At 40.5% G+C, this 18,724-nt stretch overlaps 1 protein-coding gene across 2 annotated transcripts in view; it reads left to right on the forward strand.

Annotated features, from left to right (window-relative positions):
- SLC9A3 (solute carrier family 9 member A3) overlaps nucleotides 1–4,422 on the forward strand; it is a gene marked incomplete at its 3' end in the record, with an annotated part of 99,691 nt that extends 95,269 nt beyond the window's left edge. For both annotated transcript variants that reach the window (XM_081883951.1, XM_081883952.1), the window contains exon 17: nucleotides 512–4,422. In XM_081883951.1, the coding sequence (XP_081740077.1) occupies nucleotides 512–515 (4 nt within the window). The remainder of the gene's footprint in view (nucleotides 1–511) is intronic.
- Nucleotides 4,423–18,724: the final 14,302 nt, after the last annotated feature.

Consider the following 18,724-nt stretch of genomic DNA (forward strand, 5'->3'; position numbering starts at 1 on the left):
AAAGGATTGCGTTTTAAAATATGTATTAGTAGAATCAGTTAAATGTCCACTTGGTGGCGCCACAATAAAAGCCATTCAGAGCTCTCCTTGCAGTATGGACCTTTCATAACTTCACTGGATAGGCCAGGGGTCAGCTATGGGCCAGTCCACCGTCCCTCAGTCCATGTGGTGGGCCGGACTATATTTTGAAAATAAAAATGAATGCATCCCTATGCCCCTCAAATAACCCAGAGATGCATTTTAAATAAAAGGACACATTCTACTCATGTAAAAACACGTTGATTCCGGGACCATCCATGGGCCGGATTGAGAAGGCAATTGGGCCGCATCCGGCCCCCAGGCCTTAGGTTGCCTACCCCTGGGATAGGCGATCTCCACGTTTATTTCACATACCTTGAAAGCAGCACTGTTTTAAGGGAACCAAAATTGCTATGTAAGATGACCCAAGCTGTAGCTGGTTTTCATTTAAGACATAACTGTATTCTGACTTCCAATTCCTTTGCCACAACAGGTGACCCAACCCTTGCTGTTATGATGTCAGGACATTCGTCAGATGAAATGCTCCCTCCTTGGGAATACGAACAAACAAAATCGGATTTTGTTATCGGAGAAACGCCTCAGCTTGGGTCCAGTGTGCCTTAAGGGCCTTGGCAACGAGACTGCACACCTCTGGGAGGCAGGGACATGTTAACCCTTGACTCTTTCTCGCCAGGAGTTACCTGGCCTCCGCTGGCAAGCAGTCTTGAATGCAAGGGACGATCAAGCGCATTTTAATACAAGTTACTATACTGACACTAGGTACGAACCAGTGAATTCACATTCATGAGCAGAAATCTGATTTTGGGAACACTCAAAAGAAGAAATGGCCGCTTAATGCACAAGCTCACACAGGTCAGCAGCCGCAAGACGGGTTCAGAGTTCTCGTTTTCCCCACAGGCTGAAACCTGTGCAGCGTCCTAAACTTTAAAAGTTGGCATCTTTTCACATTCCCCCCACCCACCCCGGGAGCAAGAGGAAACTCAGCTGTGAGTCTTGACTTGAGTGAGGGGAACACATGAGATAGAATGTGAATTATATAGACTCTATGTATGTATATTTTTTAAAAGAGAATGTATAAATGTGGCCAGATTTTGTAGAAAACTTTATTTGAAAAACTGAACTCTGAGTTCAGCTGGCTGTGTTTCACGCTGAAGGAACTCAAGTTCAAACATCAAGATAATATACTGTACAGGTGGTGACCATTTTGTGCGCATCCGATAGACATGCGACCGCCAACCCACACAATTTTCGGCCTTGGAAGAGGGTGGAACAGGCTTACGTGTGACTGCTGAGACACGCAATGACCCGGAATGCAACCCCCCCCCCCAACAACCTGTACTTCCTTTTTTTTAAAAAAAAGTATTTATTTTAGGGATTTGTGATATGAAGATTTTCAAAATAGAAATTGGAGCTGGCTTTAGGGCTGGTACCAGGCCAGGGCCATCTAGGGCAGCACAAGGGCATCCATACTGGAACCCAGACTCAGAAGGTGTGATCTCCAGTTTAGGGATCCCAAGATCAGTGGGCTGAATTGGAAGCTGCACATGCCCTGCTCTGTTGACCAAGCAAAGGTCTAGGCCTGGCTCCTAGTGTCTGCACCAGGCCTGGCCAACCCAGAGGCTTCAGTCTGTCTACCAATGGGCTGGTGTTACCCTGTGCAGCTGCAATGGGCTATCGTGGCCCATAATGGTCACACAGAGCATCCAGACTGGCTGCTAAACTGCATCCCAGCAGCAGACGCCTGCAGTTCCTGGTTCCACCCCTGGAACTCTCAGCAGCTTTGCTTCTCCTTCCTATGCCATATTTCCAAAAACACGCACTAAGGCTGCAATCCCATGCACACCTACTTGTGAGTAAGTCCCCCTGAGCTCTGCTGGGCTTATTTCTGAGTAAACATGCACAGTGTTGCACTGTAAGGCGATCTGCAGAAAAGTATTCTGGGTGAAATGAAGTAGTGCCTTTTTATCAGCTGTGAAAGATAAAGGAGATATATTTTCTTACTGTCAAATGTTTTAAGTAGTGAATAGCTAATTGAACTATGGGCTTTTAATTCTCGTATCTGTTTTCTACAATCAATATTGCAGGGAATTAAATAATGTTTTGCTTTATAAACAGCCCCCTCCAAAGCTGATGTAGAATTTTAATGCAGAGGAGCCTAAGTGGTCTCACTTTTTTAAAAAATAAAATAAAATTAAGTTGATCCACATGATATAATCTTATCAAGAAAAGTAGACACAAGTTACAGAGTGAATTTTAAAAATCTATATAAAAAATATTTTTTACACTATTAGTTCCTCAAATACTGTCGTCTTCTGTGTTTGACAGTTCTTTTTAAGTGCCATGACCTCAGGTCACTTAAGCTTCATAGTACTGTAAATTGATAGTCTGGTGTGTGTGTGTGTGTGTGTGTGTGTTCAAAAGGAGAGCTTGATTTTTATCTTGATACTAAATAGATTATGATTTAGGGCCAGCTAAAAGACTTACAGTGCAGTCCTATACTAAAAAAAAAGCCTCATTGAGTTCAATGGTGTTTTACTCCCAGGGAAAGTGAGAGTCTAAAAAACTGACATGGGCCTACAGTGTTTAATGGTTTCTCAAAAGTAATGTAAAAATTGGTGACTTTCACAATTGCCATTACTTTCCAATATTGTTTTACACTTGGCAGGAACACTGCATTTTCTCATTACGAAGAACATCTTCCCTTTGTAATGGAATAGGCAGGTCAACCACATTTCAGAACAAGTCGTGAATAGAAGGAGCCAAAATCTAGAATGGCTTGCTGAGTTGTTGATTCAAGTCAGGCATCACTTCCAAACCATAGTATGGAGCAGCTTTTCCAGTGTAATTTTCTTTCTTCTCAGTACTCTAGTTTTTGCATTTAGTGGCCTCTGGAAGTGAAGAAACTTGCTGCAACCTTAGAACTGTCAATCCAAACACCATGGGCAACCTTATTTAAACCATGGTCTATAAATTCACTTCCATCCATCTGATTCTGGTTTGCTGGTAAACGTAATCAAATATTGTACGAAGCAAAACCTCTTTATATCTGCATGGTTATGAATACCTTCAACATCAAATATAGGACTCCTCTAAAACAAATTTCTCTACAGTGTACCTTTGTGATTTTAAATGCCTAATTTTTCAGTTCATACATACATGCCCATTTCTTGATGGTTTGTAGTTGGACATGTGTACTAACTCCATTTAAAAGTGTAGTTTTTGAGGGGAAGTCACATGGTGTTATGAAAGTTATTTCTCTGGTATTTGATATTCCAGTTCTCTACTGGTGAACATGTATGCCCTTAGCCTCATTTTTACTAAAGTGCCGGCAAAACTTTCCTTAGAGTCCAGCTTTGTGTGGATATATCTTTCACATAGATATTTGGTTTGACCTCAGTAGACTAAATCACAGATATGTACTTGCAAATGTCATGTACATTTCTGCAACCTTTCAGTTCTGTGTGCCTCTTGTTTTAAGGGACGCCCACCACGAAAAATTTATCTGTTATTTCTCCCTGTGAAAATTAGTTGCAAGATGATGTTGAATCTAGAAGGCATTTTTCAGGTCTGTGTAAGATGTGTAAAAGCCAAGGCACAATAAAGCCAAAGCTAAGGGATCACAGACGTAATCCTATATCCCCTTATCTGGAAGAAAGTCTCATTGAACTCGGCATATGACTGCTGTTAAAGACCTACTGGCTTAATGGGAGAAATGTAATGCTTAACTCTCCCAGGGTTTTGGGGGTGTTGGCAGCAAACTTACGCTGGAGTGAGTGGATTTCTGCTGAAGGCTGTAAGCTGATCAACACAGAGACTCTCATGAATAAGGGCAATAAAAGTGAATATGCCCATCAGTGGACAATTTGCTTTAATTCAGAATCATTGTCTATTTTGTGTAAAGAGGATATATTAAATGGTGTATTCTCTCTATGTTTTGCTATGTTGCACTATTAAGCCTGTTGAATTTGTGGCAGTGTGTGTGTGAGTGTGAGTGTGTGATGGACACAGTCTTTATTCAAATGAATTTTCTGAACTGTGAAGAGACGAATATACTGTAGTCTATGTGTGAACAAATCAGAATTTTATGTAGGAAAAGCTGAAAAATATTTATAATGTGCCTTAAAAACCATACTATAAAGAGCTGGTGCTTTTCAATGACTTTGCAGTGATTTCTAGGAAGTCTCCACTTTCTTTGTGATATTATTAAGTGACTCTTTTACTTGGGAAATAAATGTCTTTATAAATGTTTAAATACTAGATTGCACAAGGAACATTAAACGATAAATTGTAGGACTTTGATGTACAGTATCCCAAAGTGTATATTTAAAAAGGTTGCACATTACCAAAAAAAAGATATATAATAAAGATAACTTATTGGATCTATTTCTTTATAATGTCAACAGGTTCCTATTGATAAGGAAATATAAGAATAATGTAGGAGCAGTCTTGCTGGGTGAGACCAACTAAGTCCTCAAGCCCATTTTACAGTTTCCAACAGTAGCCAGCCAAATACCTCTGGAAGCATACAAACAAGGCTGTTGTGCTCTCCTATCTTCTGGTGCTCATGAGGTATATTGCCTCCGTATGCAGTTCTCATGGCTATTGACCTCAAGACCGCAACAGTAGCTTGGAATGGGAAGTCCTATGCATTTCTTCCAGATCGTTTCTCATCTTGGCAATACCCCTTAAGGAAAGGAGGAACCAAAGAACCTTAGGTAACAGGGCATCAGAGCTCTGCTCAGAAACACCTGGATGCAAAGCAGTTTGCAGGCTCCAGTCATGCACTGATCAACGCACTACCTGGATAGCTCAGTTGGTTAGAGTGTGGTGCTGATAATGCCAAGATTGCAGGTTTGATCCCCATATGGGACAGCTTCATATTCCTGCATTGCAGGAGGTTGGACTAGATGATCATCAGGGTCCCTTTACAATTCTATGATTCTATAATTCAACTCAAAGTCGCTGTGGAAAGCTGCTCTCAGGACAGGATGTGGATGGGAGGGCAGTCATCCATCCCCAGTAGGGTTCCTGGTTTAATCAAACTGCCTCCTCTGAAATATGTTTTGTCCCATGAGAGGAAAGATACAGGTACTCAAGGCTTCATAGCTAAAGAAGCTTAGATATGGTTTGGTATGACGTCTGGCTTAATAAAGCTATGCATGTCAATGTCTGGAAAAGCAGAATAGTGGTTTGAATGGTTTGCAAATCATGGTTCAGAATTATGTTTGAATTAGGAAAAGGTAAAGGGACCCCTGACCATTAGGTCCAGTCGTGACCGACTCTGGGGTTGCGGCTCTCATCTTGCTTTATTGGCCGAGGGAGCCGGCGTGCAGCTTCCGGGTCATGTGGCCAGCATGACTAAGCCGCTTCTGGCGAACCAGAGCAGCGCACGGAAACGCCGTTTACCTTCCCGCTGGAGCGGTACCTATTTATCTACTTGCACTTTGACATGCTTTCGAACTGCTAGGTTGGCAGGAGCAGGGACCGAGCAACGGGAGCTCACCTCATTGCGGGGATTCGAACCACCGACCTTCTGATCAGCAAGTCCTAGGCTCTGTGGTTTAACCCACAGCGCCACCCGTGTCCCTATGTCTGAATTAGCAAAGCATGATTACAGCCATTCCTTCACCTCCAGAGGCTGCTGCACTATGGAGAGGGGAGTGAATTTGAAGCTGAGATGATGGCTTGCTTGTTGCATATTTAGAACACAAACTAACTCTGGTTTGAGCTTCCAGACTGCTTACTGTAAGCCATCATTTAGTTTGATATCTGAGTGAAAGTAGCATAAATACAATAGTCCGATTAGCACAGCACAGATGGATTGATAGTGTGCTTTCAAGGCTGACTGTGGACATGTGGCCCCCAGCAGATTACTACGGAGAAAGTAGTTTGTGGGATGCAGTTTAACACGCACACCCTAAATGTGCACAAAATCGCTTCACAGTCATAATTTGAGCAAGCCATTCAAAGGGTCTCGTTTGCTTTTTCCATTCTGAAATCCTGCTTCCTGTTTCCCTATGTGTGAGTTCCCCTCCCGCATTGCATTATTCTGTGGGATTCTTTGTGAATGATGTCATCCGTAATTAGAAGCCAATGTAAAAATGAGAATGATGACCACTTTATTCCATTACAGTGACAGCAGGTTTAGGACCAGCGACCTTGTGACCCTGGTCCTGTCCAAAGGCAACACTTGGGAGCACAGCTAAGAGAGAGTCCCAGGCTTGCAGTCTTTTCAACAACAAGGGCAGTGGGGTTATAATGCTGCCCAGGAATGCAAGACGCAGCTGGGCTTTGGTGTGCACATTCTGTAGTATTGCCTACCGCAACCAAGGAAACTTGACACAATAGCTAGCTGGGCAAAACAATGAGGTTGGAGGAGGAGGAGGGAGCGGGGAGAGAGGCGACTGGAAGGAAAACAAGGATGATGAGCCATCAGAAAGGGTGAAATTAGGGTAAGAACACGCCATGGTGTTCCTTGAGCATGTGTTGGGCTTCTTAAAAGATGCACACAAAGAGCGTACTCGGTGCAACCCATTCCTGAAACTAAAGCCAACTGGGACATGGTTGTGTTTTGCAAATTACAGCAGCCTTGACAGAAAAGCTTCACTAATAAAGTTATGTTCAGCTTTTAAGCAAACATTCTAAATTCATTGCTCTGAGCTAGAAAAGAGCCATGGGACAACAAAGAGATTTTAGTCATGGTTTCAGCAATGGCAAAAGACCGGCTTTTGGAAACATTCAGCTGCAGAGGTGGGGGAAGAATGTAGCACACAACCCATCTCCTCCTGTGCACACTGTCATTCTGAGCAAAGACACTGACAGGCTTGTGAAAGTCCCAGGCCAGGTGCTTCCCAGACCCCCCCCTTCTACCTGAAATACAAGGTGGCTGGGGGTTGTGCTGTGTTGGGAGCCAGAGTCAGGAGTAGGTCAGCAATAAAAACACCTATGTTAGTGAAGTTAACTCTTTATTCAAGAAACCAAAGCAATGCAGTCCTAGTGATCACAGCAGCGTTTCCCAGTAGTTCTTGCCCCAATGAGGCAATTACAAGGATGGAAGGTTCCTGTCTTCCTATCACACTCTAACGCTCCTCAATCTGAGGCTCTGTCACCTTTTACTTCTTTGTCCTGCCCTCTTCATTCCTCTCTGTTCTGAGAGACTGGGGGTGGGGGTGGGCCTGGTCGCAGCAGGAGGGACAGACTTTCTGGCTTCTTCAGCAGCTTGTCTCAACTCTGCCTCTTGGCCCCCCTCCTCTCCAGCTTCCGCTTCAGCCTCGATGTCTGAACTGCTCTCTTCCATGGCCTCTTCCAGCTCACTAAACCCTGTTACCTCTTCTGCTTCCAACAATTCCCCCTCCCACACTGTCCCCCCTTTTCCCTCCAACCACAGTGAGTGGTCCCTGAGCCTTCTTCCCTTGGGGTTCCCAAGCTTGTGCCACCACTCCTCAGCATCCATGACATGCTGCCACTTCTTCTCTTCTCCTTAGTAAAGGGTAAAGGGACCCCTGACCATTAGGTCCAGTCGAGGACGACTCTGGGGTTGTGGCGCTCATCTCGCTTTATTGGCTGAGGGAGCCTGCGTACAACGTCTGGGTCATGTGGCCAGCATGACTTAGCCGCTTCTGGCGAACCAGAGCAGCACACAGAAACGCCGTTTACCTTCCCACCAGAGTGGTACCTATTTATCTACTTGCACTTTGACGTACTTTCGAACTGCTAGGTTGGCATGAGCAGGGACTGCGCAACAGGAGCTCACCTCATTGCAGGGATTCGAACCGCCAACCTTCTGATCGGCAAGTCCTAGGCTCTGTGGTTTAACCTACAGCGCCACCCACTTCCCTCTCTTCTCCTTACACCTTACTTAAAAAATGTATTTCTTGCCACAAATACCTCATGCTACCAGCATCTTCCAGCACATTCCTGTGCACTCGGCGCAAGTGGCAGCACACATACCCATTTGGGGAGCAGGCAAGGGAGGCAGCTCAGAAGGGCCACAGTAAGGAACTTGGAACCAGGGCCTAAGCAACCCCCACCACTTTTAGCTGACTACAGGGCGGCAGAGCCAGCATAGTTTCTGCAAGGGCAAGTCCTGCCTCACAAACCTATTAGAGTTCTGTGAGAGTGTCAACAAACACAAAGAGAGTGGTAATAAAGTTGAAACAGCGTATTTAGGACTTTCAAAATGTGTTTGATAATAGACCTCACCAAAGACCCCTGGGCATAGGTGCTGGCTCTTTGGGGCCCTGGGTGCCTGAGCACCCCACAAAGTCCGGCTGCATGGCACCCATGGCCCCAGGCCCCAACAGTCACAGGGCCAAGTTGGCACTCCTGCCCCTGGGTAAGCTGAGCTAAGAGCATACCCAGTGAGTGGATATTTTCTTTTGGCCTCTTGCTACCCGCAGTTTCCATGTTAGCTTTTCCAACAAAGCTGTCTGCCAGACTGCTTCATACCACTTATCCATGGACAACAGTTGCAATGTTTTCCATGTTCTGGCTATGGTTGTTCTTGCCACAGTCGATAAATGGGTTATAAGAGCTTTATTTCTAATTCTTGGTAAGTCCTGACTGTACAAATTAAGCAGTGCCAGTCCTGGGGACATTGGAACTGTCTGCATTGTAATCAAAGATATTTCTGCAAAGACATTTCCCCATGATTTTTCTATTTTTGAATACTCCCAGCACATATGTCTGTATGTTCCAATAGAGGGACACCCTCTCCAAAACATAGGAGAGCTGTTGGGTTTTATTCAAGCTAGACATCTAGGTGTTAAATACCAGCCATGTGTAATTTTGAGGGCTCTCTCTCTTGTCATTGCCAAAAAAGATTTAAACGGGGCTTTGATCCACAGTCCATTCCATGCCTCTTCCTCAATTTCTAAATCCCAATTTGATTCCCACCATTCTCACATATTATTCTAGGGAGGAAAATATGCCTCTATAGTTGATTTATACAGGGATGATATTAATCTTTTCATTGCTATATTTTCTTCTACTATTGTTTTTCCGTATGACGTTAATTGTCTCGTGGATTCAGTTTTAATCTTAGAGTTTATTAGAAATGTCCTAATAGCCACATTATTTGAGGATTTCCCAACTGGGTTTGTATCTCATTAATGGTAAGTGGCCTTCCATTTTAAAAAAAATCTTTCAGGTAGTATAATTGTTTTTCTTTCCACCCTTCTATGTTATAGGTTTTATATTTATTTGTAAAGATTGGGTGAAAGTGTATTGGCATCATGATGTGCCCAGGACAAAGAGCTTTGCCCATTTTGTCCAAATTTTAAAAGTTGTGTGAGTAAATAGGGTTTTGAATCTGTGTAGGGAATTTAAATTATCTTTTAAAAGAGGAATTGGGTGCTGATACAGCAGATATTTTTTAATGCACATTCTATCTGATTGAAATATCAATTTATTAATTTTTCTTTGCCATTTGTACATGTGGGCAGGTGGGATCTACACTGGGAGGGTTTGGAATAAAAATAATAACTTTGGAACAATAACTATTTTGGTTGTGGCCAGTCGGTCCATAATAGAAAGTTTCATTTTTCCCAAGCGCCACATATCTGTGTTTATTGTTTTCCATACTTTGCCATAATTTGTCTGATACAACTTATTTAAACTGTGAGTAATCAGAACACCTGAGCAGCTGAAACTTCTAAGCTATTGGGATTTGTAACATTTTAGAGAAGGTTTTTTGAAGCTGGGGGGGGTATGAAAGAACATTACTTCTGATTTTTGAAAATTTACTTTAAGGAATATTGGAGTTCTTCAATTCCAGACAACAGTTTTCTGGTGTTGTTAAAGTGCTGACTAAAATGTATAAGATATTATTGAAATGGGAGACAAAGGATGAGCAAGTAAAATCTTTGATGATCCATTGGGCAATAGATATTGGTCAGAATATAGATATGGAAGCATGAGAATGATTGTGGAATATGGATATAAAATTTACAGCGTGGTCTAAAAGAAAATTACTGTATATGAAAATGATATATTGATGATACACAACACTGAGTAAATTGGCAAAAATGTATAAATGATAATCAAGTAAGTGTTGGAAACATAAAGAGAAAGAAGGTTCTATCATATGTGCTGGTCTTGTAGTAAGGTTAAAGCTTACTGGGAAATGATATATAATGAATTGAAAAAGATGTTTAAAATAACGTTTGTAAAAAAAAACAGAAGCCTTCCTTTTGGGGATAATAGGGACAGAACTACCCAAACTGTATAGAAATTTATTCATGTATGCAACTACAGTGACATGAATGTTACTTGCCCAAAAATGGAAAGAAGAAGAACTCCCAGTGAAAGAAGAATGGATATAAAAACTTATGGAATATGCAGAAATGGCAAAACTTACAGGAAAAATAAGATCAAGATAACAAACATTTTATAAAAGAATGGAAATGGTTTATTTAATATTTACAAATAAACTGTAAACAGATAAGTACATTGGCAGGATTATTGTAACAACCTGCAGATTTAGAAGAGTACATATTTAAAGTAGATGAATAAATGAGTAAATTAATATAATTTGGATATGCAGAAAATATTAAATATTAAACTATTTATTATATTAAAATAAAATATTAAAAATATATCACATCAGATCCAATCAACACTGGAAAACTGTTGCTGCTGCTGCTGCTATATTAATGAATTTCTATTTTAGACATTTCAATAATTTTACAATCATTTTAACATTGACTTCCTTCCCTCTCTTTCTGCAGTTCCTTAAATTTACCAGTAATTGCACAAAGGGGGAAGGAAGTCAAGTTTTGAAATGTTAAAATGATTGTAAAATTATTGAAATGTATAAAATTGAAAATCATTAATAAAAGAAGAAGAAGAATATTAAAAACAGTTTTCCGGTGTTGATTGGACCTGATGTGTGTGAAACAATAACATCTGCATACAGTCCCGGGATATATTCTTTTTCATTGATTATGTCCTTTCCTTCCAGAATTTGGCACAGTCTAATCACCAAGGGTTCCAAGATTATGGCAAATAATAAAGGTGACAGTGGGCACCCTTGCTTTGTCCCACAGTCATTTTGACGTTTTTGTGAGTCTATATTATTTATCCTAATTGTGGCAAATGTCGTGCCATAAATGTTCTCTAATAATCCAATGAATTTTGGGCCAAATACAAACTTTTTTTATCACTTTAATTAAATAACTGGGTTTTACACAATTAAGTGCTTAAAATATATCTAACGATAGGCTAATGTTGACGTTTTCTGCTTGCTGTGGTATATTAAGTTCAGTAATTTTCTAACTGGGTCTGTAATTTTGCATCCTGGAACAAAACCTGTTTGGTCCAGGTGAGGGTATTTCCCAATAATGCTTTTGTTCTGTTAACCATTATTGTTGTAAAGATTTTATAGTCAAGATTAAGTAGAGAAATCGGGCTATAAGATTCCACCAGAGAATGATATTTACATGTTAGTACAGTTCTTGAGCGTCTGGCAGTGAGTCGCCAGCTAAGATGTCATTGTACAATTTAGTCATATGTAGAATTATTAGATCTTTAAATGTTTTATAGAATAGTGAAGAACGTCTGTCTTGGCAGGGAGACTTTCCCACCTTTAGGTTTTTTCTTACTTCTATTACTTCTTCTTCTGTAAGTGCTGTTTCCATATGTTTTACCTCTGTGTCCTTTACAGTTGGTATTTTCATTGGACTAAGAATTTTTTTTAATCATTTCTGAAGGAGGGGCTTTTGAATGGTACAAACAGGAAATATATTTTTTTTTAACTCTTCACATGTGTTTTGTGGAGAAGATCTCGTTTCCCATTTTAGTCTTAATGCAGTTATGATAGTTTTATTTCTTTTCTTTCTTAATCTTGTGGCTAATAGCTTAGTCCCCTTCCCTCCAAATTCAGAAAAAAATTGTTTTAGGTGCAACAACTGGAACATTGTGTTTTTTTCTATTTCTATAGCCTCTCGTTGGTTTTGCTTCATCTGCCGTGAGACAGGAGTGCAGTAGCAGGTGCTGTTCAGTTCCAACTTTTGCAATGTGAAAAGGTTTTGTTTATCCAAATGACTCATGTCAGGTGTCTGGAAGCAAACAGCAGCCTCTTACCAGGCACTTCTGTCCCAGAGAGCGGCTTTAACATCCACTCCCCAAAGACAGCTGTTATCCTGTTATAAACTGGACTAGACAAGCCCTAGATTTATCTTCAAAAGTCTGTGAATCGTAGTGATTTCCCTCAGCAGGAATGTTAATGCTTCCTGTTGTATTTCATGTGGCCTCAAGAAGCATGACTTCTACTTGACGTTTCAGGCTCAAGCCATTGTTTTGTGCTAAATTGAGTTGATTATCGAACCAGACAAAGCGGAAAGGTTTTTCTGGCTTCTGTCCATAAAAGGAATGGAAAAATGCATAGGAGGTATAAATAGATAGGGAGAGAGCCCACCTCCTTCAATCACTTCTACCATCTGAACCCAGGTGGGAACTGGAAGAATTATTACTAAAGCAAAGCTCATTTACTGTACCTGAAAATGCTACCTTTTCAGCGGTGTTGGATTGCAAGGTGAAACCCAGTTGTCCTCCTCTGTAGCAGACAGGAAGCAAAAAAGATTAAGTGAGCTTGTTGACTTAAATTTGACACTGTAACTGAAGCACAGGTGGGTAACACAACTACCTAGCACACCTAAGGACTAGAAATTGATTAATTAGTATGCAAACAATTGCTTCATTGTGTCTACAAAGAGGACAGGCTTGCAAATGGGAGACCTTTGGCCCATTAATCAGGCATTTGATACAGGAGTGATTTGCAGGGTGGCTGATATAAGGCTTATATTGACTTTATTCTCATGCAGTGCAATTTTATACATGCCTACTTCGAAGGCCCATTGACTCCAATCACACTGTAAAGGTAAAGGTAAAGGTACCCCTGCCCGTACGGGCCAGTCGTGTTTGACTCTAGGGTTGTGCGCCCATCTCGCTTAAGAGGCCGTGAGCCGGCGCCATCCGAAGACACTTCCGGGTCACGTGGCCAGCGTGACAAAGCTGCTCTGGCGAGCCAGCACCAGTGCAGCACATGGAAACGCCGTTTACCTTCCTGCTAGAAAGCGGTCCCTATTTATCTACTTGCACTTAGGGGTCCTTTCGAACTGCTAGGTGGGCAGGAGCTGGGACTGAACGATGGGAGCTCACCCCGCCGTGGGGATTCAAACCGCCAACCATACGATCGGCAAGTCCTAGGCACTGAGGTTTTACCCACAGCGCCATCCGCATCCCTCCAATCACACTTACTCCCACGTAAATGAGCATAGGATTGCAGTATTCATATGTGTGACATGGGTGAAAAGTTGAAACCTGTCTCCTATATAAGCATGGGTGAGAACAGTCTATATATTATATGATAAACTGGGAATTGCCCTCATTTTTCAGTTCAGAAACCTTTATGTTTGACCACCTTTTACACTAAGGAAGGAGAAAATGTGTTCCTAGGAAATTGTAATGAAGTGGACAGCTGAAGAATGACTTACCTTTCGGCTCTCCATCTGGTTCCGGGCTGTTTAGTATCAGAATGGGAACCTGGAATGGGCCACACAAACTCTGGGTCCTGAAATGGTCAAATGCGTGATCCCACAGGCGTGGAAAGCAATAACCCTGCCTCACATGACGAAGAGTTGCTTCATCTGATGGTCAAGTATGAAACTGTTTTTATCTGATTGGAAACCATTGGACAAGTTATTTAGAGCTTCTTGGTTTTTATTAAAAATTGCTTTTGTGTGGCCTGCAGCTCTGTATGCTGTTGGGTTTTATTGGAAACTACTGGGAGAGAGAAACAGAGTGTGGGGAGGGTGGATTGCGTATGGGGAGGGGTTAGTTCCTGTTAATGTAATCAAATTTAAAGCTCCATAAAATGTAAATAATAATGATTACTAGTTGATGCTTTACAATAGGGTCAGTCTTTCATTACCTGCTTCCTTATCTTGTTCTGTTGATAAAGACACACTTCATTTTTAAAAAAAAGATATTTATTAACATTTCAAAGATTATACAAAAAACAATAATAAAAACAAAACACAAACAGAAAAAATAACAGATATAGAAAAATACAAAACTAAAAACAATTTAAAAAACAAGTAAAATTTCATTCCCTTATTTTCTTATAACTTACTTCCCAGACCTCCTCATACCTCTCCTTTTTGTATTCCAGTTCTAATTATTAATTCAGCAAATCCTCACCATTGATTTTCATTTAATTTTCAACCTTTCTTTTCTCCCCCCCCCCTCCAATTTACTTAATAATTACAGCTGAGAACCACTTAATTTCTAAACCAACATCATTCTAACATTCATTAATTTTGCAATATTTCCCAAGATAGTCTTTGAACTTCTTCCAATCTTCTTCCGCCGTCTCTCTTCCCTGATCTCGGATTCTGCCAGTCATTTCTGCCAGTCCCATATAGTCTATCACCTTCATCTGCCATTCTTCCAAAGTGGGTAGATCTTGTGTCTTCCAATACTTTGCGATGAGTATTCTTGCTGTTGTTGTTGCGTACATAAAGAATGTTCTGTCCTTCTTTAACACCAATTGACCGACCATGCCCAGGAGAAAGGCCTCTGGTTTCTTCAGGAAGGTATATTTAAATACCTTTTTCATTTCATTATATATCATTTCCCAGAAAGCCTTAATCCTTGGGCACGTCCACCAAAGGTGAAAGAATATACCTTCATTTTCTTTACATTTCCAACATTTATTATCGGGCAAATGATAGATTTTTGCAAGCTTGACTGGGGTCATGTACCACCTGTATATCATTTTCATAATATTCTCTCTTAAGGCATTACATGCCGTAAATTTCATACCTGTGGTCCACAACTGTTCCCAGTCAGCAAACAATGTTATGACCAATGTCTTGTGCCCACTTAATCATAGCTGATTTAACCGTTTCATCTGCTTTGCTTGTGCATTGGTGTTTTGCATTCCTCATTATTATTCCTATTTTAAGTCTACCAATAGATCAAAACGGAGCAAAAAAGTATTTAAACCCACTACAGATTCCATTGGTTTCAGTTGGACTTAGGAGGAAAGTACCCAATTTGATCAGTCCCTGAGCTTACAAAAGGCATGTGAGCTCGTGAACATCCCTACTAGGGATTCAATTTGAATAACAAAAAAACCACCCTATTCTTAAGAGATATAGTTTCTCATGGCAAAAGATAGAAGCTGTTTTTGGCTGCCATAAATCATGAGCAGATTAGCACTGATCACTTGAGCCGATGTCCTTTAAATTAACAGTGATCTGGATATCCAAATGTTTTCCTTTTTTGGCACTAAAAGAGAAAAGAAGGAGTGCTCTATCCCAGCTGGAAAAAGTAGCTGAGATAATCTTGGGACAGCGTTATAACTTTTCCAGCTTCCTCAAGTTGCTTTTAAGCCCTGAGAATGTATAGAAAAATGTTAATCAGTTCCAGAAACTTAGGGACAGAATAAGAAACACTGTGATCCTAAGCATGGCTACTTTGAAGAAAGTCCTGCTGCTTTGTCTTTCCAGCTAAGTGAAATACCAGTCTGCTCAAGGATTTCTGGAACAGAAAATTCTAATGATGGCAGCTGATAATGTGAGGCAATTACACAATCAGTAGATGGGCCCTCCTTATAATCAATAATGTAAATAGACTTTAATAATAATTCAATATTTAACAATTTAAATAGACTGAAACTTTTAAAAGGTGGAGACACTATGTATTGCTATATCTTACTGGTTACTGCATGCATGTTCAGTGTGGCTGTGAATGCTTTTGGCCTCACCCACTTTGAGCTGGCCTCCATCTCTTTTTTTTTTTTTTAAATATTTATTAGAATTTTTAGAAAAAGAATACAATAGCAATAAACATTATTACTTTGTTTTAACAAAATTTCATAATATCCTTGAACTTCCTCGCGTCTCCCGCTCTCATTTACATCTTTAATAAATTTTTGTCAAGCAAATTATCATCTTATTTCCAAATCTATAACCACTTGCTAAAATACCATAAAATAATTCTCCTACTAATTGTTTCTCTTAATCTCTCTTGTCATCAATTCTTAATCTATTTTAATGATGGCCAATTATTTATAACCAAGCATCCTTCTTAACATTCCACTAAATCACAATATTTCTGCAGGTAAGTCTTGAATTTCTTCCAATCTTCTTCAATCCTCTCTTCTCCCAGGTCTCGGATTCTGCCAGTCATCTCCGCCAGTTGCATATAGTCCATCATTTGCATCTGCCATTCTTCCAGTGTGGGTAGATCTTGAATTTTCCAGTTCTTAGCGAGTAATATCCTTGCTGCTGTTGTTGCGTACATGAAAAATGTTCTATCTTTCTTTAACACCTTCTGGTCGACTATGCCCAGAAGAAAGGCCTCTGGTTTCTTGGTAAAGGTATATTTAAACATCTTTTTCAACTCATTATATATCATTTCCCAGAAGGCCTTCACTTTAGGGCAAGTCCACCAGAGGTGGAAGAATGTTCCTTCATTTTCTTTACATTTCCAACATTTGTTATCAGACGAATGGTATATTTTGGCAAGTTTAACTGGGGTCATGTACCATCTGTATATCATTTTCATTACATTTTCTTTCAAAGCATTACATGCAGTGAAATTCAACCCAGTGGTCCACAACCTTACCCAGTCCTCAAACATAATGTTATGCCCAATGTCCTGTGCCCATTTTATCATAGCCGACTTAACCATTTCGTCTTGCGTATTCCATTTCAGCAGCAAATTATACATTCTTGAAAGTACCTTAGTCTTAGGTTCTAACAGTTCTGTTTCCAACTTCGATTTCTCCACCTGGAATCCTAACTTTTTGTCACTTTTAAAAATTTCCTTAATCTGAGCGTAATGTAACCAGTCTCGCACTTTATCCTTCATTTTCTCCATACTCTGCAATTTCCAATTATCCCCATCTTTTTCTAACAGTTCCCAATATTTTGGCCAATAGGCTTCCATATTGGGTCTTTTCCAAGCCTTAGCTTCCAAGGGTGAGAGCCACCTTGGAGTTTTATTTTCCAATAAGTCTTTGTATTTTGTCCAGACATTAAACACTGCTTTTCTGACAATATGGTTCTTAAAGGCCTTGTTTATCTTAGCTTTGTCATACCACAAATATGCGTGCCAACCAAAAGCATTGTTATAACCTTCCAGATCTAACACGTCAGTGTCTTCGAGAAGTAGCCAATCTTTTAGCCAACAGAAAGCTGCGGCTTCATAGTACAACCTTAAGTCTGGCAGGGCAAAGCCCCCTCTTTCCTTTGCATCTGTTAATATCTTAAACTTGATTCGGGGCTTTTTGCCCTGCCAGACAAATTTGGAAATATCTCTCTGCCACCTCCGAAAACACTCCGTTTTGTCCACAATTTGCAATGTTTGAAACAAGAACAACATCTTTGGCAGCACATTCATCTTAATGGCAGCAATTCGGCCTAACAAAGAAAGCTTCAATTTTGCCCAACTTTCCAAGTCTCTCTTAATTTCAGACCAACATTTCTCATAATTATCCTTGAATAGACTCAGATTCTTGGCTGTTATATTAACCCCTAGGTATTTTACCTTTTTCACCAATGATAATTCTGTTTCTCTCTGAAACCGTTCTGACTCTGTATCTGTCATATTTTTCCCTAACACTTTCGTTTTTTGTTTATTTAGCTTAAATCCTGCGACCTGTCCAAAATCATGTATCATTTGTAATACTCTTTTCGTACTAGATTCTGGCTCCTGCAATGTCAAAACTAGGTCATCTGCAAAAGCTTTAAGTTTATATTGTTTCGCTCCGACCTCAATCCCCTGCACCAGCCGGTCACCTCTAATCAAGTTCAAGAGCACCTCCAGGACTGAAATAAATAACAGAGGGGAAATCGGGCAGCCTTGTCGTGTTCCTTTTTCAATTTTAAATTCTTCCGTTACCACATTGTTAACTATCAATTTGGCTTTTTGTTCTGAATATATTGCGTCAATCCCATTTTGAAAACCCCGCCCCGCTCCCATTTCTTTTAAATTTCCCTTCATAAATTTCCAAGAGATGTTGTCAAAGGCCTTCTCCGCGTCTATGAAGATCAAAACTGCTTTGGTGTTTATATTTGTTTGCAAAAGTTCCAAAATGTCAATAATGTTCCTTGTGTTTGCAAACATGTGTCTTCCTGGGAGAAAGCCAGCCTGATCCTTGTGAATTACTTCATTCAAAGCTCTTTTAAGTCTGCTTGCTAAAACATCAGCAAATATTTTGTAATCCACATTTAAAAGGGAGATGGCCTCCATCTCTTTTGGAACACAGCTCTTGTCTGTGGCTCTCTTCTCATTTCTCACCCACACCTGCGAAAGGGGTTAATTATAGGGTCCAGGACAACATTGTGGTTTAGATGCACACTCAGTGCTGCACTTGCTTGGCCACATTAAACAATGTGCAGAAACTGCTGACAACAACATACACTAGAGAATACACAAGAGCAAAATCTGAACCCTCATTAAAGCCACTGGTTGCAGGATAATGGCACACCATTCATTGAAGCAGTCGTCTCACAATGTCCATACCTGGAGAGAATGCGTTGCAGTGATATGGTTGTGGGCATGTTGTTTTAAATGGACCACAGCCAAGCCAGTTTCCTCCCTTGCTTCTCATGTTATTAATACATCAGGAAATGAGAGGTTGTGCTTCATATAGACTTTCTGCTGATCTCTTCTT

The sequence above is a fragment of the Podarcis melisellensis genome (genome assembly GCF_964234715.1).
Source record: "Podarcis melisellensis genome assembly, chromosome: 13".
NCBI lineage: Eukaryota > Metazoa > Chordata > Lepidosauria > Squamata > Lacertidae > Podarcis > Podarcis melisellensis.